At 40.5% G+C, this 12367-nt stretch overlaps 1 protein-coding gene across 2 annotated transcripts in view; it reads right to left on the bottom strand.

Moving 5' to 3' along the window:
* Positions 1–12367, bottom strand: part of ATRN (attractin) — a 145251-nt gene that overhangs the window by 41925 nt on the left and 90959 nt on the right. For both annotated transcript variants that reach the window (XM_027455845.3, XM_072037910.1), the window contains exon 25: positions 1–62. In XM_027455845.3, the coding sequence (XP_027311646.3) occupies positions 1–62 (62 nt within the window). The remainder of the gene's footprint in view (positions 63–12367) is intronic.

The following is a 12367-nucleotide window of genomic DNA, read 5'->3' as shown; positions in this document are numbered from 1 at the left end:
CTGAAAAACGTCACAAAGAACTGTACCAGGTCCATAAAGTTGCTGTGTTGTGAGAATGCAATCTGCAAAAGAAAAGCAAATGCTTTCTGTTAGTTACTGAAAAGCAAACATATTTAACATGCATTCTTGCTGGGATAAAAAATTACAATGAAAGATATTCTTTACTTAGGTTAATTAACGTTTTGAACACTGTTTAGAACAAGTGCTGAAATATTCTGAGGGAAAAGAAAGCAAATTACTACTTCAACATTATTTTAAATCATATATACCCCCCCAAAAATAAAATTACCACCTAAACAAGTAACATTTCTCTCCTCAACAACATTCAAGGGATAGCCTTCAGTGCATGTAAATCACCTTGGAGAAAACACCAGTCCAAAAAAAATACAACATGTAAGTTTTAAAGAGCTAAAGTAGAATGTTTGTAATTATTGTATCCACAGCAATCCAAGGCACAGCATTATGAAGTTCAAAACTCACGCCCCTATATCCAAACAATATTCTCACACCAAAATCTCCTCGAATAAGTAACTTACACCCAGAGCAGCGAAAAGGCATGAAATACAGAAGATAATAGATACTGTAAAAACAGCTATGGCATTCATCTTAACTCACTCCCCTGCAATCCACTCAAACTGCAAAGAGAAGTGAAAAACAACTGAGTATTTTGGACAAAAAACAGAGGGAAGAAGCGAACAGGAAATTGGGAGGTGGTTAGAGGCAAAAGGAAAGATTAGGGAGCCTGGTTAAAAATAACAAAGCAGAGGGGAGGCAAGCCAACAGAAAGGCAACTTCTGCAATATTAGGAATCAGAAGGTCTTTCCAGGTACCTCCTATTTCCTCTGCCTATCAATCTCAGCACCACAACAGGAAATTAACTCTTTCATGAAGTATCTGAATTTATTCCAAACCCAAACTGAAATCTGCATTTCAGGTACAAAAGCTTTTAATGGATAGCAAATTCACTTAAGGCATCTTTTTTTTTTTTTTCTTCTTAATAAACTGCATGATATGGCATTATTAGCATAAACCTCTCCTCCCAGCAATAGCCACCTTCCAAAAATCATGAATATATGCAAAACGAGTTACTCCTTGGAGCATTCCTATTGCTCAATAACACCTTCTATTATCATATTTACTTCAAATACCCATTGTGTCTTGGTACAGAAGCTGGCCAAAATCATTTTCTCATAAATATACCGAAATACTCTTAAGTTGAAAGCTCCTTTGCAGTGCATAACTTCTGTCCTGCTGGAAAGCGAACTTAAAACCTGCAAACCAGATGCTTGCGATCTCAATACTACTGCCTACAAAAGGCAAGAAAACAGTTTGTTGCGATTTTTTTTTTCTTATAAAGTGCTTCCCAATGCTTTCCGATTAGTAAAAGGAAGGTGAGCGTGATTTCACTCTTTATGCTAACAGCTGAGGATGGTAACCGAGGTGGTTTTGTGTTTGCATAACTATTCTGGCATTTCTTCAAGGCAAAGCTATTTCTTACTAAAATACCACATCCCAAAATACAAACACGTAATATTTCCAGCATATAGAAATAGGGGCTGAGCATAACGATGATGTTGACAGACAGGCAAAGAAGCGTTTCCAAAGAAAGACCATTTTATGTATCAACAGCTTATATTTAAACAGCTTGTCTTAGAAAAAGAAAAAAGTACAAAGGAATCATTAATGAGCGTGCTCTCTGATGATGACCACTAGGACCAGTTGCTGCAATGGAAACCAAAGCTTGCTCCAAAACCACAAGAAGAAACAAGTATATGCTTATTTTTAAACAAGACAGATTCCGCAGAAGACTGAAAAACTTAAGTGTAATTCAAACTACATCGTGCTACTTAACAAGGTTGGGAACTCAACTCTATGCTGTTACCAGAAAAGGGTTCCTCATTTTATGGTAACATAGGAAGCAAAGAAGGAAAACCTGGATTTGTTTCACGGAGAAGCACTGTCAATGCTTTATCCATGGTGTTTCTTTTGCCTACCTGTTGGAGCTCTTCTTTTGCAAAGACCATCTGAGGATTTGTACACCACGCACAGACGTAAAGAACGCCTAGGTTGGTTTCTGCAATTTACTTCTCACAAGCTAAAAACACTTTATGCTATTAAACCTGACCAATCTGTGTCACGGGCAATTTAGTATCATAATTGTTAATGGTTTGCTTACTTAAAGCTTAATTTCCCCTAATATAATCTGTTCCTAGGACTTAATTAATTCAGTTACATAGAAAGTTTGGTTAGAAATAGTCATTATAAGTAAACTGTTCATTCTGAATATAGGGAAAATACGGCACAAATTTCTTAGCGGTATGGATTTTTAATTAAGTTTAGACGACAGCAGAAGATTCATTCGTCCATTTTCAAAAACTCATTTTGTACCGAAGGAAGAAGCAGTGCAAGTGCAGGAAAGCACGGCAGTTCTCAAAGGAGGTCTGGAGAGCCTCCCCCAGGCACACAGCAGAACTTCAGCTCTGCCACCAAGTCAGGATCGGCACCTCCATCACAGACGTGGTCTTCAAAGACCCATCTTCAAAATAATACAGTATCCTTAAATAGCGAAGATCAATTTAGTTCAGAAATCTATTGATTATGCTAATTCCAGAGAATATTATGAAGCTTATATGATCTGGAAAGGTACCTGGAAAGGCATACCAGCTTTAAAATCATTATCGTGATTTTTCTAATGCCACAGCACCATCAAAGAAACGTGGCTACTTCCCACACGAACACAAACAACTAGCTATATGGACTGACAAATCTGCAAATTACAAGCTTTAGTTTCTTTATCATTTGATTAACGCTGAATATGAAGCCAAGAAGGAGTTTTGCCTATTTCTGCTACCCAACGTCATCTAAAAACTGCAGCACTTTGGAAATTAGTACATATCTATTTCTAAGGAGTTACAGCAAAGTGCTTGGCCAGAACACATTCTGTGTAAAGGAAAAGCAATTTGAGCCCAACTGGCGTTTCAGTAACAGTTGGTATCTCAAGCTCATACTTCTGGAGTAAAACCACAGCCTGGGACTGATAGAGTTTGACAAACAAATTGGGATGATTGCATACCAGGAATTGGTTTTCATTAGTAACACAGTTAGTGCTCCCTGTGAAACGAAACTTCAGAAAAGCTTGAAGAGAATCCTTTTATACTTTTTTTTTTTAAAAAAAAAAAAAAAAAAAGTGGGGGGTGGAGGGTCTAGCTAACTCTTAGTCCACTTTTTATTTTGGAACAAGTTCACTTTAAGCCTGCAAGTCCAACTATATCTAACACAATTTAAGCCTCCTTTCTTTGATTCACAAATACTTTGAACTCATGAAGAAGTGCTTGGATTTCATATACCACTACGAAAAATTATTACCAACCTAATGAGAACCTGTAAAAATATTTGTTTTATTATAGCAAGAAATACATTTGAGTACTCCTCTCACTCACCTGTAGTGATAAGAATTACAGATAAATCATCACAAAATAACTCCTTCCACTTTTGCAATAAAATATTGTTTATTTTAAACAAATAAAAGCAGAACCATTAGCTATGATGGAGACAAGGCAAATCTGCCCCCAAGATGCAAATCATTTCTTATATTATACATGACTTGTCCAGGCGAGGAGTACCAGTCCAAAGAACTGTTAATGTACTGAAAAACATTTCCAGTATGACATTCTCGTAGCATAATTCGGATCATTTGGGTTATCTGAGTGCTTGAGAGAACACGAATAAACACAGAAAACAGAACTTCTGCAACTCCTCTTTCCCTGGCTAACAAGTCAGGATTATTTACATGACGTATTTTTGCCTTTTTCCACTTCTGCATGAAGTGAGTAGACTCACAACAGTGCTGCCTTTCTTTTCAACCCTACTTCATATTAGGGATGAGAAAAAGTAAAGCTGGAGAGGATGTTTTGAACAGGACACCCTCCCAGGAAAGCATTTGTAAAGGAGGGGAAAAAATAAAGCCTAATTAACTTATGAAACCAGAGAAGTACAGCAAAGAAGGCACGGTGTGAAGCTGTCTACTGGAGTTTGGTGCTCGTTGTGAATTCAAAAGGTTTTTTAAAGGATCCCTACTGCTAGATCCATTAACCTAACCTAGTAGGTGGGAGAACACTACAGCACTCGCGTTGTCAAAGCCTATAGGATCACACAGTACTGAAAACCATGGAAATCCAGAGATTTCAGGCTGCTTTGCTTTCTACTCAAACATAGCCACAGTGCCAAAGTTAAGAAAAAAAAAAAAAAAGCAGTAGAGAAGGCTGAAAAGGCTGGGAAATCCAAGGGTTTCCAAAGAGATAAAACCAACAGCCAAACAAGCTGTATATGACATTTATGTACATCTTCCTCTATCTCTTCCTCAGCACCTCCACACGCTTTTTTATTTTATTTTTATTGTTAGAGGCAAGGATTCAATCTGACCTTGGAGAATACAGTCAACGGTAAGAGGAAGCTGTGGCCTGAATGCCGAGTGCCTGCACTACTGTCAGAGGACCAGCTGAAAACCAAATGGTGGTGGTTTTTTGTTTAAGTATTCTTGAGTGATGCCAAAGTCATCCAAACGCTCATTTTGCCCTTTATGCTAACGATGGGGGAGAAAGAGGGCTCTTTTGCTCAAGAGAAGCATTGCTATGGGTTGCAGTTCTCTTTAAAAATACAAATACAGCGTGTCCTAGGGAACACGTGGCAAAAAAAACCTTAGTGTTCTTGGTACTTTCTGCTGGACAGAAGCAGTGAGCCAACTCCAACAGTCGGTGGTGAGGTTTTGAGAAAAACTAAGCCCAGCTCTACCACCTAAATGGTGGTCCTGGCTCTGCCGCATGCTGCTGCTGTTTCACGTGCTCTGTCAACACCTTTAATGAGCCAAAAGACATCTCACCTGGCCTCCAACTGCTCCAGAAGGGCATGGGGCCTCTTAGAGGTCCTATCTGCCATCCTCTTGGCACTACCTGCCTGTGTTTAGGCACTGAATATCACAACACACTGCTGGACTGAATGCAGCTGCTCTCCTGGTAAGGGACACAGAAATTGTATCAAATGTAGAGCAACAAAAAGAAAGTGGCTACTGATTAACGAAATCTTTTGCTTTCGGTATCAAGAAGCACAGAGAGACTGGAAGAAACTAGGTCGGCATGTTCCAGTGTTAAAAGCTTAGATAATTCAATGAAAACGAAGGGAGAACTTCACTAATGGAAGAACTCAAATCTGGGAGTCAGGCTTACACGAACCACTTGGCCCCTCTCTGGCAAAACTCTTCCCCAGGGAAAGATTGCCCACAATGAAAGCACACTCGAGCATAAGGAAAGTGGCACCGCAAGTAGAGAGAATCATAGAATAACCCGAGTTGGGAGGGACCCAAAAGTATCATCGAGTCCAGCTCCTGGCTCCACACAGGACCACCCAAAATTCAGACCGTGTGTCTGAGAACGTTGTCCAAACACTTCTTGAACTCCATCAGGCTCGGTGCTGTGACCACTGCCCTGGGGATCCTGTCCTAGTGCCCAACCACCTCTGGGTGCAGAACCTTTCCCTAACCCCCATCCTGACCCTTCCCTGTCCCAGCTCCATGCCGTCCCCTCGGGTCCTGTCTCTGTCCCCAGAGAGCAGAGCTCAGCGCCTGCCCCTCCTCTCCCCTGTGAGGGAGCTGCAGGCCGCCATGAGGCCTCCCCTCAGCCTGCTCTGCTCTGGGCTGAGCAAACCAAGGCACCTCAGCCATTCCTCACACATCTTCCCCTCTAAACCCCCTTCACCATCACTGTAGCTCTACTTTGGACACTCTCCAAGCACAAACTCTTGTGGTGTTTGGATTCACGTAACACGGAGCAGAGATGCTCACCTGAAAGCCGACAAATTTGATTAAGGGATAAGCATCCACAACTGATCTGATAGATAAAAATCCAGGACAGGCGGATCACAGAAAGCAGAGAGGCCGCAGACTTAAGTCCAAATTGATCCGTTCCTGCTTGCATTAAAGGCATTACCCGTTGCTCGTCAGAAGCTAGAAAAACAATCTGCACCCAAGCACACTCAGATTGCTGCTTTGATATCTCGTAGTAGAAAAACTTCTGGCAAATGTGGTGCAGCTGAAGAGGTTCATATGCTCAGATTTATATTCTACAACAAATAAAAATAAAATTTCCACTAAAATTTGATTTTCACACCTTCTACTGTGAACCACGTTGCCCCTGTGCGGAAAGCCAATGAAAGAGATAAATGACTTATTCTTCACATGCTGCAATACTAACTAAGCCATTGAGCTTTATGGCACAAACATTTGATATTGTGCAAATATAAAAACTAGCTCACTTCTGAACTTACACCACGATGAAAATCGATTTATATTCCAATACTGTGCCGCCTTACTGCAGTAGTCACAAATTGTCACTTTTCAGCTAATTGGCTGCAGTCAGCAGTTGGCTCAGAAATGCCAATTATATACGCTTTGTCTCCCCATGCGAGCTCTCAGATTGCTGTGCAGAGCAAACACGGGCAGAGCTGCCTCTAAATTAAAAATAGCGCTTTAAGATTTAGTCCCCCATTTCTCTGCATCAGAAAAATTACCGCACAAATCTGACAAACGGGAAGTATTTGTTCAATAAACAGCCAGGTGTTGAATAGTGATGCACATCTAAATTTAAAGTGCACTAGCAAACAATGTTCTGGGAAGTCCCGTAATTGGAACAGCAATCTCGGTTCAGGCCCTGCACACATACTCATTACAGTAACACACTACCAAATGCCACAAGGAACCTGGGGCTGGGCCAGAAAAAAAAAACCTCAGCCTGAGTGTTGCGTAAATACCTTAAAACTAAAGATCATTCGTTCCCATAGCCTTCTGCCACATCCACTCTGCACCCCGTCCACACACTGAGGGCAGCAATGGTCACGCAAGGGAAGAGCGGTACCATAACTCAAGGCTATTGTAGCAATTGTGCCAGACAGAATAAATAAAATGAAATAAAAGGGTCCCAGCTCTCGGTTCCAGTGCTATGGCAATAAAAGGGAGTACCTGAAGTAACAGCAAAGGTAAGGCTGTGCTGGTGGTGAACCTCACCGGTAGTGAAGGCACCAGCGGTGGTGGCAGGCCACAGGAAAGCAGAGGCGAGAACTCGCAGCCTTGTAACCTCTCTCTGGTCACCACATTTTGGCTGCTGGATGCTCCTTCCCAGGAGTTTTTGCTCTGTGCCTGCTCTGAAAGGCGTGTGAACAACATGTTTGTGGTTGGCATCAGTGGACCGAGAGCTGATTGTGAAAGATGACGATAGATTTTTGTCACCATAGGTTAAGAGATACGGTCACAGCTCTCCTCTTAACCAAGAATTAAAGTAGTCTCTGAAGAGGGTTAGAGGAGAAATTCACACCTATAATTCTGGCCAAAAATGCAAACTCCTGCATTTTGCATTGCAGCAATGAGGCCGTGCTCACAGGTGACTCCTTAGGTGCAGCAGCCAAGAGCAAAGCGAAGCTGAAAACTCAGGTAGAAACCTCTGAAATTGCTTCAGCACAATTCCCCTGTAGCTTTGTCAAGTTGAAGAGAACACTCAGTGAGTGGGCAGCATTCAGGATGAGAAGTAGATGCAACAAGGTCAGATGGTAAAGCTGTAAATCAAAACTCAGTAAGGTGAATTTCCATGGGAAGACAACCTTTGAGGTGCCGTTCAATTCCCCCAAGCTTCAGGCATGATCCCTCCCCAAAACAGAGAGCACAACAAACAAATAATTATACCTTACTTGGGTTTTTGCAAACAACTGAACTGAATCTTTTTTTTTTTTTTTTAAATATACCAACTCACTCTGAAAGCAAAAGTTAAAAAAAAGGAAATTTTGTGCAAACAACTAAATTCAGGCAAATTAAAATTACCTGAAGACAACAACTACCAACATCAAACACTTCTAGCAGTAAACAGCACCACAGAGTTCAGTTATAAAAAAACCTAAATAACTCCTTGAAACTATTTTAAAGGTTTAGAAACAGAATCGAACAGTCACAAATCTCCCAGCCTTGCATATTGCCTGCAGACAAAATCTTTACTTACCGGTGGCCTCTCAAAATCTATGTCTTATTAAGCTGTCCAGCTGAATACTTTTGAAAGCAAATTCTCTGCTTGGAATTCAAAAGGCAGAGAGCAGAAATTAAAAAAAACAAGTATAGAAAAATGATGTTGTCACATTGCTTCTACCCCCAAACTGCTCATTCCCAAAATGCTTCTTTTAGTCCAAGACGGGATTTCGGATTGCTTACAAACTCTTGTCCATCTACATCTAACCTGGAAGCCTGATCTCTAGGTTAGGTGAAAGCCACCTTGAAGCCACCTTCAAGATTTTTATTCTTGAAGCAACCCTGTATGTTGCTAGTTTTAGTTCTGCAACCTCTAAGCAACAGTAACTTCTCGACCAAGGCATAAGAAGTAGGCTTCATGCCTTTTCTATTTCAAAAGTTTAACAAGAAGGAAAAACAAAACACCCTTTGCTAAAAGGTCTTGCTTATTAAGTGCAGGTCAGGTATTCACTCCTTTAAGAATTCATCTGAGAAAAACAATGCAATAAAATCCCTCATTTAAGAAAAAAAAATGCACGTTTTCCACTGCTTGGTTTAAAAGAAACAAATTCAGAAGTACAGGAGACTTCTTGAAAACCTATATAAAACACCAAGCCTTATGCTGGACCTCGGATGTGTTTATGCTGCGAAGCTGTTTCAAGTTATCTCAAACTTGGCAGCAGGAACACTGCACTGAAGGTTTAGCTGGAGCGTATGACAGCTGGAACGGGCACCCCAAGACCAGTCCCAAAGCTCAAAGCCCAGCTCACTCACAAACCTCCAGGCAGTTTGCTCATGCCACAGCAAAAAAATAAGTTATAAACTCTAGTTGTGAGTAACGTTTTGGTTACAGAGTGGGCTTTCTTGCCACTATGTGAGTTTTTTAAGGGGAAAATGCTGATGTGCTCCCTGTTTGCAGTGGATTTGGATTTACACACTATTGCTACAATCATTCCGGAGACGAGGAAGCTTTGAGTTGCTTTGAAAAACGTTCTTAAAAATTAAAATTGCTGAAGCCAGACACAGAAAGTGAGCCACCGGCTTTAAAATGCTCCACCCTTCCCAGTTGCAAGTCCTCGAGTTCCTCCCCGCAGTCCCGAACGCTGCTGTTTGGATGCGTTTGTGAAGGATCCTGTTGGCTGGCGTTGTGCCGAGTGGAGCTCTGCCACCATCTGCGTGCAGGATAAGTTACATTCTTGAGCACACCAACTATTTATGGAGAGTTTCAACATGGAAAAAATTAAAACTTTAGCGCATAACAGCTCAAAACACTCTCCCAGACGCTAAAGGCCCAGCAAAAAGATGAAATTTATGGTATACAACACCTGAGTGCCAAAAACTTAAATGGAATAAAAGTTGGCTTTGTGAAGAGCTTGCAATGTATGCAGGCAAGCAGGAATCAAGAATGAAGAGAAGAATAAAGCAGCTAAATAGATATTGGCACTTTTCTTTTCTCTTTTTTTTTTTTTTAAGCTGCAAAAACAGCTGACAGATGGAAATGGGCAAAAACTTGTGTCTTGCATCATCTCTGACCAGACAAAACACTGGAAATGTGTGTGAGACAGAGCTCGGTGCTACAGTGGGATTAGGGGAGAAAGACCTCTCTCCCTCCCCGAGGGGGGCATGATTTCTAAGGGTCATACAGGACAAATCATTTAAAATATTTATCAGTCTGTATCAGAAAAAGTTTGCAATATACCAACCTCTGAAGTCTCTACAAAAATCCTGAGGATTTTATATAAGTAAAAGCAATAAATACATACATATATATACGAACACCTTTTAGTGATGACCTTTCTTGCATTATTAGCAATGCCAAATTGTTGTGCTTCTTCAAATCCAGTGCCACATTGCTACACAAAGTGGCAGTAATAAAAAAAAACAACCCTTACTTTCTCATAAATAGAGAGGAAAACCACCGGGTACTTTGGAAAGAAACCTTGCACTGCAGAGCTCATGTAACTGCTGATCAAAGGACGGCTTCACTGAGTGGTATCAATAACCATGTCTTGAAAAGAGCGATGAAGTCAGAATTCATAGGCTGGCCTGTTTTACTCATCATGTTTTTATTTTTTTAAGAGCCTCCGCTGTGATTTTGTGTTAAAGAAATCTTAACATGAAAAAACAGCACTGCTGGGTAGGGAAAAATGTGCAACATAGATGTAAGCACTTATATTAACATAAAGAAGATACTATCCATCACTAAAGGCTTTCTCAAACACACATTTCAGTATTTGGTCATGAAGAATATCCCAGTTAAAAGAAAACACAAAACACAAAACACTACACTGACAATTCAATCATGCCCCATGGTCAAAATATTCATTTAATTTAATGACGCTTTGGGTCCAAGTATAGGAACCAGGCGGGTTCTAGTCTTGTATGCAAAACAAACTGTTTTAAGAAATAACTATGCATGACACTAATCATTAAGGAAAAAAACCACCTGATTTGGGGGGAAGGGAGAGAAAAGGGGGTTGAATCTTCCCAGAAATTTGTTCCGAATGGCTTTATTATCCTGGGATGTATAGTACCATAACACCCTCACCCTGACTCTATATTGCCTGCGCGCACTACTGTGAGGGGGATTTGTCAGTATGGTAAAAACATCTCCATAAGGCAGGAAACCGAGCTTAAGGAAAAAAAAGTTGCAGCAGCACTGCAGAAACGGCTGGCTTTTAACAAAAGCAGCCTCGCAGAGCCATCTGAGATTCGTTATTCGAGTGCTGGTGGCTCTGCCTTCATGGCAGTGAGCTAAACAAGCCAAAAGCTTTCTGGCTTTGTCATCCCGTGTTAGTACAGGATGTATTTTTCCCCAGTGGTTTAGCGAGGCTGTATCTATTGTTACCGTTCGAGTATTCTGGCTTCTTCTATTTTATTGGTAGTGCACTTCTCTCCTCTTCATTAACTCTGCTTACCATTCTTTGACTCTTTAAATAAGCTTTTGTATTAGGAAATATATCTAGCTCTTTTGGTAGCTGTAAAAGCTTCCCAGCAACGGCCCACATCGCTCATTTTCTGGAACATATCTGAACCTGAGTTTTACATTTACATTCAGCGGTGGCATATTGTGTTTTCAAGAAGAGCTGTTCAGAAGTACAGCAACTGCAAGCAGCCAGCACATCACCACTCCGGGCCTCACGCAAAAATTAATTGCCTGTCTAATGCAGACTTTCCTTCCATTCAAAATTAATTGTACATTTTTTTGATATTATACTTTCCAGCCTGGCAACTTGAAAGAAAAAAAAAATAAAAGATCAGCTTCCTTTAAAGTAAGAGAATCCCTACACATCTTACTCTCACATCTGAACGAAAACTCAACTTCAAAAATTCTCTCAGTATTAGTAAAGTCTGAACCTCAGTCTATGCATCTCTGCTCTCCTAAACTTTATTTCTGTAGCTAAAGTTTTAGAAAAGCCACATGACCAGAATTCCAGTGTTTCATGAACATATTATGAGCTCAAAGCCGAAGAGTTAATTCTTCAACACTCCAAGATCATCTAAATGAGACTGAGACAATAGAAAAAAAAAGGGGGAAAAAAACACATTAATTATCTAGGTTGGAAGAGACCTCCAAGATTAGCTGGCCTGCACTGAAACATCACTCTTCCTAGCTTCAAAGGAAGACAAAAATAAATAAAAATATGGTTCAGACTGAAACAGCCTTGAAACCCTCTTTCCTTTCAGGTATCGCTTCTTTCTTTCCAGTGCATGGTGATCAAGTGTCACGTTTCCAACCAAAGCAGATGCCAGCACAGCGTTAACACTACAGACCACGACGTGACTGTAGAGAAAAGCATACTCACAGAGCATCCCAAATACAGCTCAACTTGTAGATATAAACCCCATGATTTCAATACTTGTACTGTTTTATGGGATTTCAGTTGTTTTATCCAGCACTCGGGGAAAATCTATTCTGTGCAGTTTTCAAGATCATTCAAGTCACCACCTCCAGCAGAAAGCACTGAAGTTGCAACACATCCTAGAAAGGGTTAACTGGCGTTGAGAGAAACCTTCTGTTTTAAGGATTTAAGAAGCTGGTAACAAAAATGCTGCTTAATAGGAAAGGGAACAATTTCTAAAAGGAGAAAAATGTCATCGGTCGATGCCAAAAATAAGAAGGCAGGAGCAGATAAAAAGGAAGCAGCTGTTTCATGTTTTAAAGTATCATTTAACTGTTCTGTTTCAAATCCTTCCATCCCCAGCAGAAGATGTCAGTTTGCCTGTTCTGAAAATCAGCATGTAATTGCATGTCTCCAAAAGTAATTACATTCAACAGCAAATTTCATCAGATTAACAAATTGATTTACGTTTCATTGTTCGGTTTAA

This window comes from Anas platyrhynchos, chromosome 4 (assembly GCF_047663525.1).
Source record: "Anas platyrhynchos isolate ZD024472 breed Pekin duck chromosome 4, IASCAAS_PekinDuck_T2T, whole genome shotgun sequence".
NCBI classification, from domain to species: domain Eukaryota; kingdom Metazoa; phylum Chordata; class Aves; order Anseriformes; family Anatidae; genus Anas; species Anas platyrhynchos.
Note: the sequence above shows the minus strand (reverse complement) of the source record. Positions and strands in the feature narration are given on the sequence as shown.